Source organism: Passer montanus, unplaced genomic scaffold, assembly GCF_014805655.1.
Source record: "Passer montanus isolate IOZ18808 unplaced genomic scaffold, ASM1480565v1 scaffold4, whole genome shotgun sequence".
NCBI lineage: Eukaryota > Metazoa > Chordata > Aves > Passeriformes > Passeridae > Passer > Passer montanus.
Window position 1 is genome coordinate 15,093,636 of NW_024368818.1, and position 26,479 is coordinate 15,120,114.

General features: G+C 41.7%; 1 protein-coding gene across 3 annotated transcripts; it reads left to right on the plus strand.

Moving 5' to 3' along the window:
- The first annotated feature begins 3,561 nt into the window (after window positions 1-3,561).
- PCF11 (PCF11 cleavage and polyadenylation factor subunit) lies at window positions 3,562-25,762 on the plus strand. Of its 3 annotated transcripts, none has more exons than XM_039718647.1 (16): window positions 3,562-4,176; window positions 9,845-9,970; window positions 12,212-12,400; window positions 12,784-12,975; window positions 13,745-14,853; window positions 15,114-15,303; window positions 15,398-16,031; window positions 16,118-17,595; window positions 18,957-19,038; window positions 19,777-19,896; window positions 20,422-20,530; window positions 21,671-21,854; window positions 22,259-22,414; window positions 23,430-23,522; window positions 24,055-24,090; window positions 24,656-25,762. In XM_039718647.1, the coding sequence occupies exons 1-16, from the start codon at window positions 3,757-3,759 to the stop codon at window positions 24,863-24,865; spliced, it is 5,328 nt and encodes a 1,775-aa protein (XP_039574581.1). In that variant the 5' UTR covers window positions 3,562-3,756; the 3' UTR covers window positions 24,866-25,762. The 3 variants fall into 3 exon arrangements, with proteins under 3 accessions (XP_039574581.1, XP_039574582.1, XP_039574583.1); XM_039718648.1 differs by having other exon boundaries at window positions 4,044-5,155; window positions 24,656-25,757; XM_039718649.1 differs by lacking the exon at window positions 9,845-9,970 and having other exon boundaries at window positions 4,044-5,155; window positions 24,656-25,757.
- Window positions 25,763-26,479: the final 717 nt, after the last annotated feature.

Sequence of the window (26,479 nt, forward strand, 5' to 3'; positions counted from 1 at the left end):
CCGTGTTAATTCCATTGTGTTAGGTGACTGCATGCTCTATCTCTACAGCTGCCTCCTTGGCGGCTGTACTACACGAGGGATAGCTGGGGGAGTGTGATGCCATGTGATAGGAGCAGGTTTAGCTAAACCAGCTCATTCTATTTCCAAAAAACAGTTGACAGAGAGGCATGCTGGAGTTGCCCTTTTCAAAAAACAAAAAAAAATTAGTGTCTAAAGAAAAATGCTTCCAAAATATAGTCTACTTTAGTAAACATGCCTTTAAATCTCTAGATATTAGTTCCAGCTAATTGCAGCTGCTTTCCTTTCCTTGGAGCTCCCACCCTGTTTGTATGGAAGGCATGGAGAGCTGGCCAGCAAAAATGTGAATTATTTATGTTCTTGCTGAAAGCACGAGTCTTGTCACTAGAGCCTTGCTTGATTGAATGGATCTGCAGAGACAGTTTCTGTAGCAACCCAGAACTTTGCCCAGCAAAATGTCACCCAGCTAACACAGAACAGTAATAAATATCTCTCTGGGTAGCTGAAGATGACACAAATGTGCCAGAGTAAAATATATCTGGGTTTTGAGTCCTCCAGTCTCCCAAGACCCACGAAGATGTCATTTCAGAAGGTGAGCTGGTGGCATGTCAACTTGGGTACCAGTAACAATCTAGCTGTGACAACACAGGGTTTCCAAAGGTTACACAACCCTTCCTGGGGAGGCAGCAAGTCTTTAGCACCAGGAACACAAGGAAAAAAAGGTGCTGTGGTCAGGCTTTTAGTGGTAGCCCACACAGTTAAAGTCAGTGTAAATAAGGATGTGCTTCACAAGAGTTACTGTCACATCTTTGGGCACTATGTCCACATACCGAGCAGTGAATTTGATAATACTGTCCAAAATATTTCAGAGATCTTTTAATTGCCATGGTATTTAGTATAGATTGAGAAAGACAGGAATACATGGATTCAAGAGTTTCTTTCCTGTCTATCCTTAGTCTTTGATCTTGGCTCTTTGCTGTTTGAGGTCTGTCTGCCTTCCTGTAAAGATGAACCCATCACACGGAAAATCTTACAGATTACAAACTGCCAGGACTGTCTTGCAGAGCTTTGAAAGGCAATACAGGTTGGTACATTTGTCTAGACATACTAAACATATTTTTCACTATGTCTGTATTAGAATTTTTCCTAATTATCAACCCAACAAATGATCTTTTACTAAAATAGATTTCCTGAGGCTAACATATTAGAAAACTTACAATACCCAGAATTTTGAAAGTAAAGAAATGTTAGTAGGTGGTTCCTTCATCATGTATCTCCAACTCAGAAAAGTAAACTGCAATTTTTTGTGCTTCCACAGATCTATAACTCCAGCATTTCCTACATTTTGACCTTATGAACAAAACTAGGCTCTCTGCATTCAGAACAATCCAGGTGCTTAGCTCTAAACAGGAGATAATCCAGTTAGAAAAAGCTTGTGGTTATTCAGACAGAGGTCACCAAGTACAACTCTAAAGGTGAATAAAAGTGAGGGAGGCTGCCTGACACCTATGTAACCTGGGCCAGGAGTAATCTGGCTGGCAGACGACAGGGATTTTGTTTATATTTAAAAGTTTTGCTGATTTAGCAATAGCAGGATGTAACAACACTCACCAATCAATACAGCTTTGCCAGCAAAAAACCACAGGTGTGGTTTCACAGCAAAACACCCTTTGCAGTTCTGGTATAAGCAAGAGATAATTATTAAAGCAATTTAAAGTGGATCCTGTCCCTAGGAGGTTTTACCAGGTCTTCTACTGCAGCTACATCGGCAAACTGTCTAGCCAAGGCTGTTGCAGAAATCAGCTGCTGGCGAGTGCGAGGTGGTGACAGCAGAGCTGCTCTGGAAGCTTGAGGAGAGTGTAAAGCTTTGCACCCCCAGCCTCTGGGAAGCCCACCGAGAAACACGAGAAACCCAGCCTGCTTCCTTAAGGGAATCTCGGCTGGAGAACAAAGGGCTTCAGCTCACACACGGAGGAGTAATTTGCATCTCATTAAACCAATATTTAAAAATCGACACTGTGTTTGTTTCTCTAGTGTCTGTTTTCCTCTTCCAGACATGTCAAAAAGGATGCATTTTCAATTAGTTTGTTGTTTGGTTTGGTTTTTTTTTTTTTTTTTTTCACTTTTCCAGAATGAAAAGCAGCAAGAACATTTTTGGATGCCTAGAGATTCTTCTCCCCCCACCCCCTCCAATCCTTGTATAGCTATGAAACACTTTAAAGGAATTTTGTAAAACTTCCTACAAAAATTTATATCATAACATAAGCACGTAAACAAAAGCATGACTATTCTCAACTATAAATGTTTTGGAATGTAATAAATTATTGGAAGGTGTTTTACCTTGATATGTTTTCTTATCTAGTACAAAAATTTCACGGCTATCCAGCAAAACTTCCTTAATCACCCATTGCTGGTGATTCTCACGTCATTGTGCTAGACCCACTATAGTTTAGAGGTTTTTTAGCAGGTTTTATGCCAGCAAAAATGCCATTACTGCATCTATAAAAAACCCTCAAATGACCCAAATATCCAAACTTTATCTGACAGCTATGTCGACTGTGATAAGAAGCAGTGGAATACAGCTGCACCAGAGGCATTTCTAGGTGATGCTTTCAGCAAAGCTCTGCTTTTGATAGGAGGTTCAAGAACACATGTAATGAAGTGTGCTTTTGTAGGCATGGAGAAACCCACTGCTGGTACAACACAATTCCTGTAATTAACAACACAAATAATAAACAAATCCGTAATAAACGATCAACTTTTTTCATTAGAGCCCGAGGACAGACTCAGTGGGCATTCCCGTGGCACTCTCAATGAGCTGGTTCAGAAGTGGCTTAGAGCACGGCGTGTCCCCACGATCCACCGCAAACACGGCTTCTTCTCACCACCAGCTTGGTGCACCACGTGCAGACTGGCAAAGGCAACCTTTACAATTACAAAAGGCAAGCTAATATTACAGGGGAACACGAGATCTGCTCAGGCACGTCGTGTGCTCTGTCTCAGGAAGGCTCTGCGAGCTGCTCCGCCTCACGGCACGCTCGGTCTGTCCTGAACAGCAAACCTGGTTTTCAGCGTGGCCCTGCGCCACACGGGACCCTCATCAAGGCTGCTTTCTGTCCATTACTGGCTTTGCTCCTGGAGTTAATAGGAACGAGCATTCTGAGTTACAAACACGGACTTTGGAGGAGGAGCTACATTTCCCCACCCCCACGTTTTTCCCCCAGCAGCAGAACAGTGTGTTCTGGTTTTGCTAAATAAACTGGGCATACATTGTGGCTTGATTCCTGGCACATAATTAATATTCTTCATAGACAGCGTGTCTTCAAACAGCTGGCTGATATTTAATCGGAGAAAAGGTCCTGCAATCCCAGCTTGTTCAGCCAGGGACGGAACTTCAGTTTTATTCTCTTATCTCCTGGTGCCACACTGTAAAGGCGAAGTGGTGTGTTCAAAGTACAGCGTTCTGAGGCTTCCAGGAACAAACACGAGCATGCAATTCAACAGGCAAATGGAAGATGCCGTTGCATTTCCTGTTCCCGCCTTCTCTGGTCTTCATAAAGGGCATACAGACATGAACACACAAACTAAATTTTTTAGCCATATGAAACAACAAGCAGCAGTTCTTGCCAGAAATGTACCAGGCTGACGTTTTTACTATCTTTCTACTATATTTGCAGACTATATTTCTGTCTGTATGCATAAATATATACACAATTTGCGCTTTGAACACGATCCCTCATGCCGTGTTTTAAGGAAGCGTTCACCCCTCGCCTGGTTTCACACGCTGACAGCTCTCCAGTTACCAAGGAATGGGAAGTGAGGGGGGAGGGAATGGCTACACCTGGAAAATGCCTTGCAAGCAACTTCACTTCCAAGAAATACCTTTGGGCAAATCTAATGACCGAGGAGAGGCAGGTTGTGTTACTTTTCTCTCGCTCCCCGTACTGCCAGCTCTGTCCTGCGGCTCCCGGCTGTGCAGACTGGGAGCACTGGTGCCAGGGGTGGCTGCTTGGAGGGAGGGCACCACAGAAACACGGAGGGCAGCGCCGCCGCCGAGGCGAGCGGGTCACAGAGTCCCGGGACTGTCGGGGCTGGAAGGGAGCTCTGGAGACCACCTATCCCAAAACCCGCACCCAGGTGACACAGGAACGCGTCCAGGTGGGTTTGGAATGTCTCCATAGAGGGAGATTGCACAAAACTCCCAGGGCAGCCCGCTACCCTCAACGTAAAAAAAGTTTTTCCTCATGCTGAGGTGGAACTTCATGTGGTTTTATTCACGGCCACCGCTCCTCGCCCAGGCGCTTCCCACACACCGCGGCGAACGCAGCGCCCTGGGAGCGGCCGCCGCCGCCGTGTGGGGGCTGAGCCAGCGGCGGGGGGCGGGCCCGGCGGGGGGCGGGGCTGCGCCAGCACCAATCAGCGCTCGGGGCAGCGCGGGAAGGCGGGAGGAAGCGGCGGGGCGGGACGGGAGACGTGGCCAATGGCGAGTCGGGACGCGCGAGCGAGAGCGGGACTTGGGCGCAGCAGCCCGTCAGCGGCGAGGAAGGGCGGTGCCAGCCAATCGGAGGCCGCTGTGGTGAAGGGCGAGCCAATGGCGAGCCGCGCAGGCGGGGCGCCAGCCAATCAGGGCGCGTCCGGCGGACAAAAGGGCCTCTCCAAGGCGCCGGCCCCTCTCCTGAGCACAATTTCACATGACGCAACGGCTGCGGGAAGCGGTTCGCGAGCCGTGCCCGCCGCCGCCATTTTGTGAGCGCGGAGACTGAGCCGGCGGCGGCCCCGAGGAGCGGCGGCACCGGCAGCGCAGCCAGCGGGAGCCTCAGCGTGGAGGATGCGGTAGAGGAGCCCAGCGGCAGCGGCGGGGGGGCGGCATCGGCATCGCTCGGCGGCGGCTGCGGGGATCGCGGGGAGGGGGCTGTCGGTCGGTGGGTCGGGTCCTGGTCGGAGCAGCATGTCGGCCCCGGAGAGCAGCGCTGGCAGCAGCGAGGCCCGGGAGGACGCGTGCCGCGACTACCAGTCGTCGCTGGAGGACCTGACGTTCAACAGCAAGCCGCACATCAACATGCTGACCATCCTGGCCGAGGAGAACGTGCCCTTCGCCAAGGACATCGTCTCCCTGATCGAGGCGCAAATCGCCAAGGTTTTTATATTCCACCGACTACTACTCCTACCTATACTGCTGGGGGGACCGGCCGGGGCAGCGGGGTAGGGCGGCCTGGGGGCCCGCAGGACAGGCGGGGGGAGCCGAGCGGCGGAGGCGGTTCAGGGGGACACGGCAGGGCCGGGGGACGAGGGGGCCCGAGGGTCGGGAATGGGGGCGAGAGAGAAGGGGAGAGGCTCGGGCGGAGTGGGCATGGCGGGGCCGGGGCTTAGGAAGTAGTGCCGGGCGGGGGGGGTGTTGGTAGTGAGGGGGCGAACAGAGAAAGCAGGATTTGGCCGGAGTTGGGGGAGGCCGGGGGTCGCCGTGGGGGAAACAGGCGGAGGAGGGAAGCGTGTCCCAGCTGGGATCAGGGAGCAACGGGGCGAGGCGGCGGGCGGGGGCTCCTCCTTCCATCGCGAAGCTTAAGGGTGCCGCTGCTGCTGCTTCTACTCCCCCATGGCACAGGGAGCAGGGGACTCGAGGGAGGGGAGCAGCCCCCACGCCAGCCTGTTGGGAGTAGGGAGGGGTTTGGGACTCGGCCCAGGAAGAGCTGAGGGAGGAGGGCAGCGTGGCTCGCGCTGGGAGCCCCGCGTAAATGGCAGGCACAACATGGCGGCCCGGCCGTGACTGGGCAGCTGCACTTCCTCGCCCTTGGAGCGGGGCTTTCCCCCGACCTGCAGCCTGGATTCGGTGTCCGAATCTGGTGACTAAACCCTTGGATTTAGGCGATTTCTACCGTAGGTGGATGCTGCAACCATTAGAGAGGACCTGAGCGGGGAGACCTCGTGGAGAGTGGGGTTTTTCTTGGGGGGTGGTCTAAAGGGAAAATAAGGTTAAGTTTCCAGAACGCAAATTGTCCGCCACTGAAGGGCTAAGTATAGTGACCTTTAAGTATAAGTTGAAGCTATTTCCCCAGTGTAAGTTAAAGCTATTTCCCCAGTGCGGTCCCTGTGAGAGATTAATTGAGGGGTGGAGGCTCCCTTATATCGTAAAAAAGTTTGTGGGTGAAAGGTGATCATCTCTTTCGGTTAGAGAAGTGTGTGTGGTGGTGATGGGGGTTGTTTTTGCTTTGCCTCGCTAGAGAAAATTCCCTAGGCTTGGGATAATCTATTTGGATTTCAGGTGATCTATGCCCCGAGCAGCGCTAGCGTTGTGTGCGTATTTTATTTTGGCTAGAGAAGTTTATTAGTTGAGGATGTGGTAGAAGAAATTCTCCCTGACTGTAGAAACTGCAGCAGCCTGTAGGATCCTAACATGGCGTCTGAAAGGCACATGATATAAAAAGGGAAAGAGGAGGCTCCCTCTGAGCCCAGCCCAGGCAGTTGCTGACATCAGTCAGCCGCTGTACATGCATGGGGGTTTGCAGCACCTTTTTAGCGAGCATTTTAGAAGCAAAGGGTTCTTCTTTCAATCCCCCACCCTCCTATTCGTGCCAGCCACCCCTCCCCCGTTGTTTCCCTTGCTCCCTCTGATCTCAGGTGTTAAAAGGCTTTTTTCTTTGGCTTTAATCGTGGTTTATAATGGTGAGAATTGTACTATCTAATGATGGGGGCGGGAAACATCTTTTAAGGTACTTAATCTGTCTTTCTATCAATGCAGGATGTCTTTAGTGTGCCACAGACCTCTTCCAGTCTAGTTTTAAATGCTGCCAGTGGCTGAGTTTTGCCATTCCTTGGGGAGGTGACCTCATAATCTTATAGCTCTCACCATTATATCTCCTAAAGGGCAGTGGATGTGTATAAAATGATTTGTGATGAATAACAATGCTGTCAATTTTTTTTTTTTTTTTTATTTCTGGGTGATTCAGAACCTGCCCTGAAGTGTGGGGGTTTTTTAAAGGATGTCTTAAAACCTGTATCAATGGTTAGTTTTGCCTAGTTACTGTTTATGACTGTAGTTTATTCAAGGCAAGTTTTTAGTTGTTTCTGGGAAAGTGATCTCCTTTACTAAGCCACTTTTAAAAAGTGTTGCCTGGAGACAGTTTGTTTAGTGTAAAACTTGAGTGGTCTGCTTTACAATTTAATAAATGGTTCTGAAATGTGTGACTGGTATTATAAAGTTTGTAAATAAAAAGTGTGAAATATGTATTTGTCTTTTTATTTACCATTGTATAGTGCAGAGTTTGTTTCCGAGACCCATTTTGTATACAAAGTTGCTTTTTTCTTTTTTTTTTTAACAAATTTTTTCACAAGTTTGTGACTTGGGGTTGAATTGCCAGATATTATTTTAAACTTGAAATCTTTTAGGAAACTAATAAAAAAGAGCCACACATTTCCAACAATAGCTTTCCTACGTTATTTGAAGGATCAGTGGGAGTTTTGTAAAGAAGTCTTTAATATTATGCTGAGCTCAGAGTTAGTGTTCTTCTGCGTTCTGGTGATTATGCGGCGCCTCCCTGCCTTTTGATTAGGGTCGTGTGGGCATCTTTCTTGCTTGGGGGTGCTGCAGAGACCTCCTGGAAACAAAATGCATTCTGGTGTGGGATTCCCTTTTGTGGTTATTGCAATACGTGCTAGGTACGTTGACATAATAAACACTTCCAGAAGAGAAGAGTTAAATATTCCAACCGTATGTTAAGTCACGTTTATTAAAATGCGACACCTGAGTAGCTTACGTTTGGAGCAGGGTCCGCTGCTGAGCGGCTAAGTGTGCTCCATGGTTGGAAGTCGCTCCCTTACCTAGATGATGGTGTTTCTGTGTGTGATTGCTGTAACAGTCTGATGCATGATGAAAGGGACAGTTAAACTTCTTCCAGTGCTTTTGCTACTAATGCTTCCCCAGCGTCTCAAACTTCCAGCTTAGCCGAGCGTAGTGAGCTGCTTTCCACATTGGTGAAATGGAAGAATTCAACTTGGGGAGTAGCTCTTGGGCATAGGTACTTCTGGGACAGCTCTTTGTGTCTCTAACACAGCTGACTAAAAATCAGAAGTGGTGCACTGTCATTTTGTTATAAAAGAAGGCACTCAGAACTGGAGTGTTTCTAATGTACCATTGTGCAGGCTGCTTCAAAGAAGAAGCCAGTATTCCACAGAAATTTAAAAAAGCTGCAGATCCGCAGTCTTCTGTGTCTGAGACTTAAGTGATGCTTTTTTCTAACACTTGCACATTAGGTTGTTTACAGTTCAGTATGATGTCACAGCGTGAAATTGGCTTCTAATGTGCTGCAATTAGTTTTAGCTAACGTAGCTGGGTTTTTGTCTTTTTATGCACAAAATGCATCACCTGCCTGTTCCTACTTTTTTCCAATATCTTCAAAGGCAGTGACACCCCCTTGCTACCCTCCCACCCAACTAACAAGGAGTTCTGCCCTCTTCAATAATAAGTTTCAGGTTATGGTAAATTAGTCCACTTCTAAGGGTGAGGAAGCCCGATTGCCCATGTAAAAATACCGTTGAGTGAGTGCCCTTCTGCCAGCCACCTAAAAGGGGAGGAATTGAATTTAAAATGGTGAAGCAGCAGCACTTCACACGTGTCTGGATAATGGTATGGGCCTTCCAAGTAAGGTGTCATTAATCTAGTAGTCTGTTCTGTTTAAAATGACCAGTGAGTGAAGTTGTTCTGCTTTTATCCAGAGCTTACCAGATGGTGAATGGAACTTAAAGTATTGCAAGTGGATGCTGTTCCCAGGGGTTCATGGTCAACACACACTGTTGTCTTTCATGTCCTCTTCAACAAGTCTCTGTACTTGCTGATGTTTTTTGGAACTTTGCTGTGCCTTCTGCTTTGTGAAAATCACTGGCAGGCATTAAAATCATTTTTCTTGGTCCAGTACTGCTTTCTGTAAATTGGAAGTCCAGGGTCACCACACTTTTATTGCACAAACTTGGTATGAGTTTTGAAAAAGGATTTAAAAAAAAACCCAACCAAAACCAAACAAAAAACCCCCCAAGCCTCCTGTAGCAAAGCTGTGTCCAGAGTTTGAAGACAACCTTCTATAAAAATGGTGGTTGCAGTTCCTGAGCTTGTTTGTGCATTTACCCAGTCGACCAGATGATTGAGTTTTGACTAGATTTTGAACTCTTATTCTGACTGTTTTTTTCGCATGCATTTTGGAAATGAGAACCATCGTCATCTGCAAGTGCCAAGAGAAAATGGGACTCTGTGCTATATCCAGTTGGATTACAGTGAAATAATTGCAACCTTTTCTACATGTAATTTACGAAAAACTGTGATAATCAACGTATAATTTACAGCTACAGAAGTTCACTGACTTGGGCTATTTGCCAGAAGTCTAATTTGTGTTCTGTGAAAACCAGAAAAATCCACCCAGGAGGTTTGAATTATAAATGATTTTTAGAAGTTCCTTGAAGTGCTGACAATGGTTTCGTGCTAAGTTGCTTCCTCAAGGGAAAGGTTACACTCGGTACACTAGCGGCAGTACTGTCTCATGGGCTTCTTTTTTCCTCTTTTTTCCCCCCCTTTTTTTCTAAAGCTTTGACACACAAACCTAAGGTGTTCCTTTTTTTTTTTTTTTTGGTGATAGACCCACTGCATTATACTTGGAACTGAGTGTCCATTTTTCAGATTAAGTTTTTGTGTAAACAAAAATCCCAAACCAAATCCCTTGGTATGTATAGTGGCAACCAAAAAGAGAGGTCTGTATTTCTGGGATTGGTAATCCCTTTATTTGAAAAGGTTAAAGTATGTTTTTGTTGTACTAAACTTCTCAGTTTCTTCTTATTACTCCAGGCTCCTGCATCAGAGAAGCTACCCGTTATGTACCTAATGGATTCCATTGTCAAGAATGTGGGAAGAGAGTATCTCACAGCATTTACTAAAAACCTAGTTGCAACATTTATTTGTGTATTTGAAAAGGTATATACACTTTCAGAAAAGTACTGTATTCTAAGCAAAGTTTGTTCCTGGTAAAATAAGTACGTGATTTCAGGTTTGGGTTTTCTTGTGTGGTGAACTATACAAATTGATTGGTTTTTATAAATCTGTACTGTGAAAGATTATTCCTTCTGCTATCAAGCATGTTAAGTTAGCTGAAAGTTGCAAAGTGTTACTTAATTTGGTGTGTAAACATCAGTAGCTTTCCTGTCCAGGCAAGATTTTACTAACAGGATCTTGACTGTTGATGGCTTAACTGGATGGACTTTTTATAATGCATAGACCAGTTAATTATGAATCATTGGTTTAATTTTAAGATAGTTAATAGTCCTTATGCCAAAAATAGACTGAGAATTGTTTTTCTGTGGATTTCTCAAAGCTTCACTCTCCTGTAGTTAATTTGTTTGATTTACATAATTCACATTGTGTAGAATGAGTGCTTAAACTCAAGAGGGAGTAGCACTGACACTTGGTTCTCTCTTGGTGGTCTGTCAGCTGAAAAAAATGCTGTGACTGTGTGAGAGAAGGACCTTAAAATGTGTGACTGTATTATAAAAGTTTTCATTTCATTCAACATTGAAAGCTGCTGCCATATCTTTTAATTCTGGCTTCACTGGCTTAATCTTGAAGCCTAGTGAAGTAATTGTGCGTACTCCTCAGTGAGAAAAGATTATCAAAGTCCAGGTTTTGAAAGGCTAGACTTGAATGGGTTTAAGTTGGATCAGAAAAGAAGGGTTAACTTCTGTGGTTTCCTGTATGTTAGAAGAAAGTGGTGTTCCATAAGAATGAGATGAATGAAGCTTCTGCATATTTATCATTACATATCAGTGAGGATCTGAAATCCCAGTACGCTTTATATATGCTTTTCAGATGTAAAGTGTGTGATGAAGTAAGGAATAGATTGTGATCGTGACTGTAGAAGATTTAAACTCCTGTGTGTAGAGCAGATAGAGATAGATTTACTTGGTTTTTTGGTGTTATATTGTGAATGCTCTTGTACCAAGTTGCATTTAAAGTTGCAGCTGAGTGAAGCTCTGGATAATAACTCATCTTCAGAGTTTTATATGTTAACTTGCTAGTAACCTAGCTAGAACTATTTATGTTTACTAATTATATGTGTAAAGTGGCAGTAATTTCTAATAGCTTAGTTGGTTAAAGATGTGTGTAGAATTCCAGCACAGGCATTGGGTTTTATCAGTAAATGGTCACTAAGGTTATCTTTAAACACTTGAAGTCAGAACTGTTTGCTTAGTCATTCCTGCACATTTTTGCAGTGAACTTCAGTGAAGCCTCTCATGGGAAAGTGTATAGAGGCATCATCCCCCAATTACTATGTATGAATTACTTTTATTGAAGCTCCTGCTTTTACCCAAAAAGAACCTCCAAACTTTCCAGAATATTCTATGTCATCTGCTAATGGCAGCACAAATCATCTACACAGGCAATGCTTAATGATTGAATTGGGATTTTGAAATTTGACAGCTGCATGTATTTTGTCCTTTAATATTTTTATATATTGTTTAATTGAGCCATTTAAGTTATGAGATGAAATGAATTTTGCTTTATTGTAAATTTCTAATTTAGCTGCCATAAGATAATCCCAATTGTTTGTAAAGAGATAAAATGGGCTTCTGGTCCTACAAGTACATTTGATCTGTGACTCATACATAGATGGGTCTAATTCTGCAGCTGAACTGAAATAGTAATTGACTTCATTTTATCTAATACTCATTTTATTGCATTTGTTGGAAAAAAATCCTTCAGTGACTAAACAGCTGAGCAAAACACCTTTTTTATTATCCAGTTTGTTTTTTCTTGATTTGTTTGTCGTTGTTATACTCCGGCACAAACACTTGAATGATGTATTGTCTCAGAGGCGGTTGCCTTTCAATACTTTTGTTACTGTATTTTTTTCCACAGAAGTTGGGCCAGTAAAATGAGAATTTTGCTAATGGAAAAGTTGAAAGAAAATTCTCAGAGCATGGTAATACACAATAAAATCTTCAAATGGCCTTGAAACAATTGCACCTTTGAGCTTCTGTTACTGATCCCACTGATAGAGATGTGTTGTCTTCACTGCTTATAAATTTTGTGTAGCAAGTTCAGTATGTTGAAATGGCAAGATAGAAATAGGAAATGAATGAAATCTTAAGATCTACAGAAAAGTTTAAGAAATTGTTCTATATTAACTTAACAAGCCATAGAATTGTTTTATTGTTTTAGGTGGATGAAAATACTAGGAAAAGTTTATTTAAATTACGCTCCACATGGGATGATATTTTTCCTTTGAAGAAACTATATGCACTTGATGTCAGAGTCAACTCATTAGATCCTGCCTGGCCAATTAAACCTCTGCCCCCAAATGTGAATACTTCTAGCATCCATGTGAATCCTAAGTTTTTAAATAAATCGGTAAGTTTTCCTGCCTTCTGGAAGAACAGATGGTAATACATGTAGTTTTCATTGTTTGTGTGCTGCTTTTTGACAATTTAGAATATTAAGAATGAATTATGTGACCTTTGTAAGCAGGTAAGAGAAATTTATAAACTCAGAATATTTGAAGGGTTTGTTTTTTTAATTTACTAATTGAATTCTAGGTTTTGGAACATTGAGGAATTGATATTAAATTCCCTACACCTGTCAAAGCAGGCAAATCATAGTGGGACAAAAAACTTGCAGTTTATAACTTCTGTATGATCCAGTCCCTGTACTGAATCATGATAACACTGAAAGGAGATGGATTTAGTTGATTTTATTAGGATTTTAAATGTAACTTTTCTTTATTTTGTTTTTAGCCAGAGGAATCTAATGCACCTACCTCTGCTGTCACTTCTGGTGCCTCTACTCCTCCAGCTGTTCCTGAAATACAAAAGAATTTGACACAGGAGCAACTGATAAGGCAGCAATTGCTTGCAAAGCAAAAACAGTTGTTAGAACTTCAGCAAAAAAAACTAGAGCTGGAGCTGGAACAGACTAAAGCACAGTTGGTGAGTAGGATAGTTGATAAAACTTTCATAGTTGGGGTCTCTCTTTTGGAGAGTACAAGTACATCGGTTTTTCACTCATGTTAGGGAAGTGTAGCTATTTTAGGACTACTACAGCAATGCAAAGTGAGCTGGTAATCCTGAACAGTTTTTGTGGTCTTGAAATCTTAAGTATTACACTGAAATGTAAAAAGAAAAAAAAAAGAAAAAAAGTGGAATTCGTGTGGTTGTTTTAATCTCTCTTCAGAATGATACCTGACTGATGTTCCATCTTTCACCTCTTGAAACTGACAGTGAGCTGGGCTATTTTCAAATATGTTTGTTCCTAAGGAACAAGGGAGCGTGATTGTAAGCAAAGTTGGTTCCTTGGTTGGCAGTAGTTGGAAGTCTTGCTGTATTGGCAGTTGATAATACAAAATAAAGCATCTTTGAACTGAAGTGTGAAAATAGGATACTTGGCAGCTGAGTTGCCTAGAGCATGTGGAATATATAGGAAAGCTAGCACTGTAATTCGAACATGTGCCAAAATTACGTATTTTGCAATATTTGCTTTATATATTGATCTTGCACTGTGTTTTATTTTGATTTGTAATGGTGATGCATTATTTTAGTGGTTATAATTAGCAATTAGTGGGTCAATTTCTGTTCAATGGCTGAAGCTCATAACTTTGAAGACATGGCTATTATAGTTTTGGTTTCAAGACAGAGTATTGGCACCTCTGGGTAGGAGTTGTGGCATACAGATTAATACTGGATCTTTTTCCAATTTCAGGCTGTATCTCTTAGTGTTCAGCAGGGATCATCTAGTATAGCTTCAGTTCCAGCACCTTCCAAGCAACACGTGTCTCCCACACCTCATATGACAGTTAAACCACCTCATCAGACTGCTGTGCAATCTGAAAAAAACAAACCATCCCCAAGTCCTCCACTTCATGATATCAAAATAGTGAACAGGGATCCTCGGCTTAATAGGATGGGTCAACATTCTTCTCATACTAAAGATCAATCTCACAGGAAGGAATTTTCACCGAGTGTGACCAGTCAGTCTGAGACCAAGGGAAACAAAACAGCACAGGCTGAAAAACAGAACTCAACAAAGTCAGAAAAATCAAAAGCAAGTGAAAAAACACAGAAGAAAGAACTTGAACAGTCCAAAGCAAAGTCTAAATCGCCATCCCCTTTGAAAAATAAGCTGCCTGATACTAAAGACAGTAAAAACCAGGAATGTGAAAGTAGTAAGGCTTCTGACATCAGTAAGCGGGATCCAAGACTGAAAAGACATCTTCAAGATAAGTCAGAGGGGAAGGAAGAGGAGGTCAAAGAAAAGAGGAGAAGTACAGAGAAGAAGGAAAAAGAGGAGCATAAGACAAGTGAACATAGACCAGTGGGGAGCAGAAATAAAGTGATTAATGGCGCTGTTCAAAAACAAGACACAACTACAGAGGAGTCAGAAAAACAGGGTGGGAAACAAGGAAGATCAAGTAGTAGAAAACGGTCACGATCACGCTCTCCTAAGGCAAGATCACCATCTACACACTCTCCAAAAAGACGAGAGAGGAGATCACCTAAAAGAAGACTTCGGAGTTTATCTCCTACTTCATCAACTCCTAAAATTGGAAAGATACGTCAGATAGGCCCTAAGCAGTCTCATGTTGAGGAAGGCACACAAGCAGCAAGAGATGAAAGAAATTCTAATAAGAGAAATGTTAAACAAGAGGTGCGTGATCCAAGGAGATTGAAAAAAGCCCAAGAAGAAAGACCCCAAGAGACAACCACCCAGCATTCTGCAAAAGCATCTCCAGATCCAAAGGAGAATGCAGAAAACTGGCAGGGATCCAAATCAGGCAAGAGGTGGAAATCTGGTTGGGAAGAAAGCAAAAAGTAAGTTACTATCTCTTAAACAACTTCTGTGTGAAGTCAGTGGAAATTCTCCTGTTGGCTTCAGTATAGTTGACTTGGAGAGGCAGTGTTCAGATTGTTAATATTGATAGGTTTGATTTGTTTCTACTAGTGAAATACCTAGGTGATGCATATTTAGATTCTAAAGGTGATAGCAGTGTTTTGCCATGATCAGTTCTAGTAGGAACCATTACATCCTGAATAATGAATAATCTATATTTTACATATATTCTTGTTTTCAGCTCACAGCAGAATGATGAACACCAAGCACTTGTTAAATCCCCTCACCAAAGACATCGGGAAAACTGGCCTGCTGGTAAAGGAATTCTATCACCCCGAGCACCAAAGCAGCAGCATCGGTTAAGTGTGGATGCCAATTTACAGATTCCCAAAGAATTGACATCTGCAAGTAAAAGAGAATTACTTAAGAAGGTAATACTAGTACATCTGTCTTCATAGAAATGTCCCAGGTGTGGGGTTTTTTTCTTGTCTCTTTGGAAGTCTAAATTTTAACTTTACATTACAGGCTAATGACCGCTTGACATCTGGTGAAATAACACAAGATGAGTTTCTCATGGTAGCTCATCAGATCAGACAGCTGTTCCAGTATCAGGAAGGAAAGCACAGATGTAATGTCTGGGATAGCCCTACAGAGGAAAAATGTGGTTTGAAAAAGAAACCTCTTCTATCGGATGCAGAATTAACATATTATGAACATAAAGCTAAACTAAAAAGGACACAAGTTCAGCATTCATTGTCAAGGCTAGATCTGTTGGATCCTGATGATATTTTGGATTATCATATACCTGATGCATTGCTTTCTGGAATAGAATGTGAGCAGGCAAAAGCCAAGCGGGGGGTACAGTTTGAGAGAAAAGAGCCATTTGCAGAAAGATCAAGGAGACACTCTCCTGTAAGTGGCACTACAAGACCATTTGCTGAAAACCTGTCACCGCTTGAGAGTCGACGAAGACTTGAAGACCAGCGTGCTACTAAAGGAGCAAGAGGTTCTGATCCATACGACAGCTGGGGAGAGTCGGATGAATTTAGAGATGCTCTCAGACAACAGGGGAAAAGCACAGCAGAGTTCCAGAAAACAGATGGAGATGCACTCTGCAGGTTTGATAATCGTGAAGAAAGGCAGCTTCTTGGGCAAGCTGGTATGTGATTTTACTTTCTTTTGTATCTGTTAAGTAATTGACAATGTATTAGTGAGTGGTTATGTGATTTGTTCTGGGTTTTTTAGGTGTTCGGGAGGAGCCAAGGTCACCATTCACTGAACGTTTCAAAAGAGCTAGGTATGAAGATCCAGAGAAAGCACCATTTCCAGAAAGTCCAGGGTCCAGATTTGGAGGTATTGAAGCAAAGCAGAGGATAAGCGCACTGATGGAAGACAGACCTCTGTTCGATGGCTCACCTAGACCAACTGCTGCAAGGGTTGGGGTAGATGGACAAGGCAGTCCTTTTGTTGATGGTCCTGCTGCTGGTTCAAGTTCCAGAATTGATGGACCAGCTGGACAGGCTGCTATGAGATTTGAGGGGCCTTTGGTGGGGACAGGTGCGTCTCAGTTTGATGGACCACTGGCAGGAGCTGGGGGAGCTGGAGCCCTAAGATTTGATGGGCCCCCAGGGCAGCTGGCAGGGTCCCTGAGATTTGAAGGACCCCCAGGCCAGGTTGGTGGAGGAGGTCCGCTGCGGTTTGAGGGACCTCTTGGGCCTTTGAGGTTTGAGGGGCCTGCAGGGCAACCTGTAGGTGGTGCTAGATTTGAAGGTCCTGGAGTTGGTCTCAGGTTTGAGGGTCCTCATGGTCAGCCTACAGGTGGTCTCAGGTTTGAGGGACCTCATGGTCAACCTATGGGGCCTCGGGGTCAACCAGGGGGTGGTCTCAGGTTTGAGGGACCCCATGGTCAGCCCTTGGGGCCTCATGGTCAACCAGGGGGTAGCCTCAGGTTTGAGGGGCCACATTTACAGCCGTTGGGGCCCCATGGACAACTTGGAGGTGGCCTCAGATTTGAGGGGCCACATGGTCAGCCCATGGGGCCACATGGGCCATCAGGTGGTGGGCTCAGGTTTGAGGGACCACATGGACCATCGGGTGGTGGGCTGAGACTGGAAGGACCACGTGGTCAGCCAGGTCTAGGTCCTAGGTTGATTGATGGACCAGTACACCAGGGAGCTGGTGGACTTAGATTTGATGGTCCTCTTGGTCGGGCTGGTCCAAGATTTGATGGATGTCATGGAGCTGGATTTGATGGTCAGCCTGGACAGCTGTCTCTCCTGCAAAGATTTGATGGAATTCATGGACAGCCTGGTCCAAGGTTGGCACCTGGCCAACAGGCACAAGCAAGATTTGAAACAGCCATACCTCAAAGATTTGATGGACCTCACCAGCCAGCCTCTAGGTTCGACTTGCCCCTTGGCCTTCAGGGTGCACGTTTTGAAAATGTAGCTAACCATCCTGCCTCAAGACTAGAAATGTCACCATATGGACAAGGTGGTCCGTTTGTTGAGCATCCTGGCCAGGGCTACAATGGACCGGCTCATGGAATGCAGTTCCAGAGACCTGATATATTTGATGGTTCACCCGGACCAAATTTCAATGGGCCAGCTGGCCCAGGAGCACAGAGCTTCCCACTGAGAGCAGCTGGACATTACTTCGAAGAAAAAGGTCTCCAGGGTCCTCAATACGGAAATTTCAGTAATATGCCAATGGGAGGTAGTCAGGTAAGAGGTTGATTGCATCAAATACTTTGCTTGCAGAAATTTCTTTTTTAGAGAATTAGCAGGATTTCTTCCTGTAAAAATGGAATATTTTTCTAAGGAATTGGCAGGCTGAGAGTCACTTTCAAACGAAAAAAAAATCACTAGATAATTTAAGAAGGACATGCATTGCTCTGTTTCAATAATATTTTTTTAAGGATCAGACAAAATACTGGATCTTTGCAATCACTTCATAGTTCAGAATATATCTTTGAAATAATTATTTTCAACATTAGAACAAAACCAGGTAATTGGAAGCTTTTGGTATTCTCACTAAATTTCAACAAAAGCGAATTCTATATAAAGCATGAAAGATAATGTGATTACATGATACATTATTAATTTTTATAAGAGGTGTGAAGTTAGACTGGACCAAAATAATTGTCTTTTTGCAGCTGTACTGGTTACAAGCCAGTTTTAGAGAGATACCCTTAACTCAGGGGAATTGAGGAAGATAGGGCCATTGTTGAACTTAGGTGCTCAACTGCATTTTTCTCTTTTAAAATTCTCTTGTCACCATCTTCTTTGTCAGTTCAGTTGTCTTTGCTGTTGCCTCTTGGAAGTGCTCTCTTCAAAATGAGTAAATAGAACTTTACAGTGGTGAAACGGATGTAATTTCTTGCAGTAGATTAGAGATTTTAAAAAGCATTTTTAATTTTGGGGGATAAAAAGTGAATGTGAAGAGTTAACTGATTGTACAAAAGCAGGTAATGTGTTCTGCAGACCTCTGATGGGATAAAATCTTAAACAGTGTGTAAATCCAGAAAACAACCAGTTAGGAAAAACCTCCAAACATTTTTATTACAAATGTGTTATAAAGACTTGTTTTTCTACCTACAGCTTACTGTAGCGGATGTGTTGAAAAGTCTTGCTTTCAAGATGTGTGTCTGTACTAAATGCTGGTGCAGTTTCTGATAAGAATTAACTGTGGCATTTATTAATAGACATTTACGGGTTACTTGAATTTCTTGAGGAGCTCTATTTTGGTGAACATGAGCAATTTAAAAGGAAGTACTGTTTGGAAAATGTGATTGTTAAGTAGAAGGAAAGGTTTTGAAGGTATTGTGGTAGGGTTTGTTTGTTTGTTTGTTTTAATATTAGGCAAAACAAGGATGTGGTCTGAATTTTCCTAGTGGGAAATTAAAATGGGAGAAAGGTCATATAGTTATTTGTGGTCTTTTTCAAACTGACATGGTTCATTCCTGGAAGGAGTTCAGTATATGTGAAATGATTGAGAAATATCTAGACGTTAATAATGAAATGTGAAAAGTAAGTTTATACTCACATTATTACACAAAGAATTACATAAATGTTTACTTTCACAGGTTTCTCTCATGTCTGCTCAACCTTATGGCCAAGGTCAGCAGTATTTGCCAAATCCTGGAAGTTTTGTCCAGAACCCTGCAGGTGTGTTAACAGCAGAATTCCTTTTATTTATTTTGGATTGTTTGTTTGGTGGCAGCCACAAAAATGACATTTTTTTAATGTCCTGATTTACTGGGTCTGTGTGGATTAAGGGAAGCCTCCTCAGTGAAGTGTCTGTGTAGATACAGTGTCTGTAGCACCTTCATCTCTTAAGGAGCTTTTCTCAAACACTGGAGGCTTTTGGTAGTTTTCATTAACCTTGTGGTTTGGGTATAAAGTTGTGCTGAAAAAACAAACAAAAAATGTTTTGATCTGTTTTTCTGGAAGGCATCAGTCTGTAGGTCTAGCTTGCTGTGCTGGGGTGTGCAAACATTCCAGTGTATGAGTGGTTAGTAGTGAAAAACTTCAGTAACATCGTGGGAGGTTATAAACTAGGTGATAAAGTGGATTGAGTGTGGGGAAATACCTAAGTATGAATCCAGGATAGTACTGCATTTCAAGAACCACCATCCAGTAGAGATCTGTGTATGGGCAACCAGCTTAGATAGCACTTCAGAATACATTATGAAGGATGGGAAAATCTTGTTACAAAGATTCACTGTTTCAAGGGAAAAAATTAGCCAAACACTAGATAAAGCAGAGAATTGGTAAATAATTTGTAACAAAAAATTAAATAAATGGGAAGCAGCAGGAAAATGGTGTTGTGAAATACACAGGTAAAAGTGAAGTAGATTTCTGATGCTAACCTTTTGCTGCCTTAATGTCTATATTCTTCCTCAGGAGCCCTTTCCCATTCATATCCTGATAACCACCTTGGACAGGTTGATGTGAATGAATTGTTTGCTAAACTGCTGAAAACAGGAATCCTCAAATTGTCTAAAACTGATTCCACATCAGCACGTATGTAGATTTATTATGTTCTGTCAAGTTTATCCACAGCTCAGGTGTAAATCTGAGTATACAGACTTCTGTGAATTCCTGTATAGGTTTTTTTAAATGGAACCCTATTTTTGGGAAGGAATTTAGTGTACGTGATTGAGTAAATTCTTAGTATCTTGTTTAATTTACATTTCAGCTATCTAGAGCAGTCAGTTTTGTCTTTGGTGCTGTGTTTTTGTAACTTGTTCTTGATTATAATCAGGGTCTTTTCATCTTCTGAAATATTTCTGTATCTGTGAAGACTGAATTTTAATGCCAAACACTGAGGTGAAATATTGTTTTCCTCAATTGAAATTCTGGCTTATTTTCTTTTATGATTTTTTAAAATGGTGTCAGAAGATAACTGATTTAGCTCCTACACACTTGTGTTTGACCATAGTCAGATTGTAGTAATAATGTTTGAAAAAAACCAACCTTTAGGAAGACATAATTTCTTTCTGTTGATGTACTGAAATTTTGATAAAATAATATCTTCATGTTTTCTAGAAGCAAATGAAGCATCGTCCCAGCCGAATGCTGAAGAAGAAGATGATGATCAGAATGAAGATCAAAATGTTCCAGACCTCACTAACTTCATAGTCGAAGAACTTAGACAGTGCGTATAGTAGAATGGGCTTACCGTAGGAATAACAACGTGGCAGTAGCTACATAGTTCATCCAGGACAGTTACAAGCTTTAAAAATATTATCTGTCACTTTGTGGTTCTGAGGAGGTTAAACCTGCATTGTTTGATGTCAGCCTTGTGGAAGTTGAGAAAGGAAAAAGACAGAAATTTAACGTGGAAAACTTAAGCTTTACACAAAGGTGTGTGTTGTTACTTCAGCACTAAGGTTGTGATAGGCAGTGAAGCCCAGGCCTGGGCTGCATCAAAAGCTGTGTGACAAGGAGGACAGGGGAGGTGATTCTCACCCTCTGCTCTGGTGAGACCCCACCTGCAGTGCTGCTCTGGGGCCCCAACACAAGGAGGATATGGACCTGTTGGGAGTGACTCCAGAGGAGGCCATAAAGATGATGAGAGGGCTGGAGCACCTCTGCTGTGAGATAGGCTGAGTTGGGATGGTTTAGTCTGGAGAGGAAACTGCTCCAGGGAGGCCTTACTGTCGCTTTCCAGTACCTAAAGGGGACTACAAGAAAAGCTGGAGAGGGGCTTTTCACAAGGCCATGTAGTGATAGGACAAGGCAAATGGCCTTAGGCTGGAGAACAGATTTGCTGTGGATAGTAGGAAGAAATTCTTTACTTGAGAGGATGATGAGGAATAGATTGCCCAGAGGAGCTGTGGATGTCCCAACCCTGGAAGTGTTCAAGACCAGATTGGATGGGGCCGTGAGCAACCTGGTGGAAGGTGTCCCTGTCCATGGCAGGGGGGTTGGAACTAGATGGTCTTCTACGATCCATTCCAACCCAGACTGTTCTATGATTTTAATTTTACCGTTTGGTGGTAGCTTGTAAAGCTGGGCCAAATGAAGGCATTGCTATTTGTGCATCATTAGGTGAGAAAAACTAGTAGGAATGAGACACAACACTAGCATGTTTCTCATTGTTAATAAGAAGAGCCCATTGTTTTTTGAATGTTTAAGTTGATTGTGCTATGAAAATAGGATGAAATGTAGTCATATTGTGTACTTTTAACTTGGAGCAGATCCGTGCTTTTTCTCTACTACTGTAGGCAAATGAGACATTTTACTGAGAAACTTCTTTTTAAAGAAGTGCTAAGATTTTTCTCTGTTTTTTTAGGCGTTATGATAGTGTTATAAATCGACTGTACACTGGAATTCAGTGTTACTCCTGTGGAATGAGATTCACTACTTCACAGACAGATGTTTATGCAGATCATTTAGATTGGCATTATCGCCAGAACCGGACGGAAAAAGATGTTAGCAGAAAAATTACACACAGGAGATGGTACTACAGTTTAACAGTAAGTAATGTATTATTTGTGTGGGTAAGTTACAGGCTGGGTTCTGTGCTTTACTCCTGCATGTGCTGTAGGATTGCAGTGGAAATCTGCATTGTCACAGGAATTGGTTGTGATAACAGTGATGTCTTAGATACTTCAAGTGGTCCGCAAATGCCTGTCAGAATACAAAAGACAATTGTGTGATGGACAATAAACAGTTTAAAGCTGCTTACTGCACTGTTTTCGTTCCATTGTGAATGGAATTTGAAGGATAGTGATTTTTTTGGTAAAAGTTTTTGAAGTGTTGCATTGTGAGAAAGAGTACTCTGTGCTAATGCTGCATGTGGGAAATATTTCAGTTTTAACAAAGTAACATTAAATATGATGCTTTGGGATGTCTGAATGAGAATGAACACTTTCCTTAGGACTGGATTGAATTTGAAGAAATAGCAGATCTAGAGGAGCGTGCTAAAAGCCAGTTCTTTGAAAAAGCTCATGAAGAGGTTGTGTTGAAGACACAGGAAGCTGCCAAAGAGAAGGAGTTCCAGAGTGTCCCAGCAGGACCAGCTGGAGCAGTGGAGGTAAGTTTCAGCTTGCCAGATAGCAAGAATCTAGTTTTTCAAAGGCTTGTACTGTATTCTTGTTGCTAAACATAGGCTTTGTACTTGGGCCTTTGTGTAGCCCCTCCATAGGTAGTGTATTTGTGTATGTAATGGTTGCTTCCCAGAGGCAGGAGTAGTAGAAACTTGTAGTTAAAAAAATCTGCAGCCATTGGTACTATGTGGTTTTAGTAAAATTGAAATGGGCAAAGTGTGTTAATTTGTTAAATGTTTATGTAGAGAAAATAACGTAAGCAATTTGTCCTTTGGTTGTTTGTCATTCAAATAACTGCAGGATTTACTGGGTTTTTGGTACTTTCAAACACAAAAATTTCTTTTTTGATAAGTAACAGGTTTTAGAAGAAAGAAATACCACAAATTGAAAGTAACCAGTAGACCTCTATTTTGGTAGCCGAATTTGTGGCATAATCAAATACAAATGTTAGAATTACAGTTTAGTTTTACGTGCTAAGTTTCTAAGAAACTATGAAACCAGAAAGGCCTTTTTTTTAATTTTAAAAAAGCACCTTTTGTGCTTTATTCTCTGGGTTGATACTTTTTCACAGAAGTACTAAAAAATTTCTGCCTTGTTTGACTTGAAATTGCAGGTTAAGGGGGAAGAATTAAGATATTGCCAGAAATAAAACTAGTTAAATCACTGTAATGGATTGTCTTACATGACAGTAAGACAGCATTACACTGTTACAAAGTGCTTTGCAGACTAACTAGCTAAAGGAGTAAAGCTTACATTTCTCAAGTGACAAAGAGTATTCAGGGCAAGAGGGTGATCCTTTCTCTGTCTGCAAACCGTACTCAATTTTTAATTAAGGTTCACTTATTATTAAAGTGATTTTTAAAATGTGGAGGAAAGATAATGTTCTAGACTTAGTATACTTGATTTAAAAGAACCTTATTTGACTCCTACTAGATTCTTGAATTTCGTGTGTTCAGCAAATTGCAATAACATTATTTATCTGTTATTCCAATAACTTTTCAGAGCTGTGAAATTTGCCAAGAACAGTTTGAACAGTATTGGGACGAGGAAGAGGAAGAGTGGCACTTGAAGAATGCAATCAGGGTAGATGAAAAGGTAATTTGATCTTATTTACATGTGATGCTAATTTATAGTAAAACCCCTGAATAATTAGAAAAAAAAACAGGAGGAGGTGGCAATTGCTCTTTTTCTCTTATTGTAGTTTTTCTGGCTTCCAAATACATAAATATCTCTTGTCTTTGGAAGTGCCTGAAATCCTGGTGTCATTGTTATGTGCTTGCTAGCTCTCCCTTACACTGCCGTGCTGAAAGAAGAATTGATGTCTCTGTATGTGGGTGTAGGTATGGGTTCAGTTCTTTCTGCATGCAGCTGTGCACAGATAATTCCCAGCACTCACCAGGCTTCTGTGATTCCCAGCACTCACCAGCCTTCTGTATGATAAAATTTCCTAAATAAACATCACAAAATCATGTTGCAGGTATAGTTGACATCATTTTTAGCCTGCTCAGACCACAGTTTCTCTAGATGAATTACATGAGAGGGTGTAATAGACACTGTTCAGTTAATTATCAGTGATCCTGCTATAATTTATTTTTATATATTTAAATGTATAACTTTTTTTTTTCAGATTTACCATCCATCTTGTTATGAAGATTACCAGAATGTAAGTGACTCCTTCATATTTTTGGAAGCATTTTGCTTTCAGTTTGTTTGCTTCATCTCTTCGCTTTGCAGGGAGCAGATGTGTTCAGAGTGTGCTGCTCATTTCTCTCGCCTAAGACTTGGAGGCCTTGGGCATGGCAAGTTTATAATACAGAATTAACTGAGATGCATTTCTGGTTGTGAGTACCATGACAGCTTGCGTGCCATAAAGCAAAGCCATGGTTTGATGGATTTATTGTGGAGTAAGATGTGTAATCTTAGGAATTTGTAACAATGAAATAGATGGGTATTGATGTGTGTGACATTTTTAATGCTTTGGGAGTTACAATAATTCATGGTAATATGTTAAGCACTTCATCACTGCTTGATGATACTTTTCAAAGGAATTGGAAAAAAAATAATGCTGTTAAAAAAAATATGTTTTCTTAAAAGTTTGTCAAAGTAGAAGTTTGGATTTTGAGTGCCTGAGCATAAACGTATTTGCATTTTGAAAAAAGACAAAAGGAGTAAGAGGCTAAAAATCATTATTTCAGTGTGCTAATGCTACATTGACTTTCACTTTGTAGACATCATCGTTTGATTGCACACCATCTCCCAGCAAGACTCCTTCAGAAAATCCACTAAATATGATGTTGGACATTGTTAAACAAGAAACAGAAGAGTCCTGTGACTCACCTAAAATCAAAGAAGAACCTGATGACACCCCTCCTGCCTGTGCAGAAGAGAGCACACCTGCATCTACAGAAATCAAAACAGAACCTGAGGAGTCTGTTTAAATAAACTGCGGTATGATTTTTTTTTTTTTTAAACAGAAGAGCTGCTGTGTTAATTCTGGAAGGCGAATACTTTTTATATGAATAAAATGTCCAATTGAGGCAGGGCCTCAACTACTGTTTGGTTAATAAATACATTTTTGTATTTGAAATTTCTTATTGCCTGCACAGTTTCAGGTGTCATTGTGTGAAAGTTCTGTAGATGCGTGAAAATTTAATGGTATATGTAAAAATGTAAAATTTTCACTTGTTGAAATGTAAATTATAAATAAAAGATATTTTTGCTATGTATGGAGTGTAATGTTTATGCACACCATCAAATAAATACAGTGTTTCTTTACTTTTTTCAGTTGAAAATTAATAAAAATTAATGTTTGCTTAATAAGATTCAGAAAAATGAAAGCAAGTCTCTTCCTTCAGTTATCCCATAGGTGGGTTATCAAGGGACGGAGCTTTACAGACAGGCCTAGATTCCTTGTCTTTTTAAAGTTACTTGAACAAGCTTACATATCCAGATGTTTAAAAAAACAATTACAACAACAAAATAATAAAATCCACAGAAAAACTCACAAAAAGACAGTTCTGGGTAGAAGGGGAAAATTTAACCAACCAACCGGAGTGCTTGATTGTGGTGAACACAAGTGCCAACAAAAAAATTAACAAACCAGGATGCCTGGTAGTTAAGATGTTTTTAATGATTTTTTTCCATTAGTCAAACACAAATTTAATAAAGCTGAATTTTCTTTACGTTACAGGGGGGAATGAATGTAAGAATGCACATTTGAAACATAGTTAACATTTTCTTTTTTGTTGCTTATGACTGGACTTAGATGGTAAACCAGATATCCTGAGATGTTAATATTTCTTAAATGTTATAAATAAAACTAAGCATATATTTGAGTGTGAGTCTCTTCCTTTCAGTGATGGGTATGTTTGTGGGAATTGAAATAAAGTTGTGTGTTTCAGCATGCTTTTGATGTTTTATTCACTCTGCTAGATACAGAGTGTATTTTTAACTTGCTGGGAGCAAGACAGAAGCACTAAAACTCAGAAAGCAATGTCACAGTCCTAGCAGGTTGTACTTGGGAGTCAGAATTCTCCCTTAGTGTGTAAGTAGAAATAATCAGCAGTGCAGGAGATGTTGGCTGCAAAACCTCCTTTCCATGTTGACAGCCAGGCTTCACGCAGTTTTTAAGAAGCGAGTAATACTTTGATTCTTCTGTTAAGGTTGGAGTGTAGTTCTAGATAGCTGTTATAGATGTAGTTCTAGTGAGCTTGCCCTTTTCTAGGTATGACACTTAAATATGCTGTTTAATTAGAGACAGTCCAGAGGAACAAAAATTCAATTGATCAGGGTGGTGTCAGTCTGTACAGTGGTGTGTGTGGCTGCTGTTTGTGTTGTGGGGGTTACTCCTGTGTTAGTTATTGCAACCTCTTCCTGGAGCAGGGATGTAGCCTGCTCCCCTGGCTCAAATATGATTCTTTGGTCCTGGAATATACTGTGAGCTTCTAAATCACACCAACTGAAGCTCAGAAACTGAGCAGAGATATGATGTCTTTAAATAGGTAGAAGGCTGTTCAGAAAAGGGAACAAATTACTCTGTCTAATAGAGATAG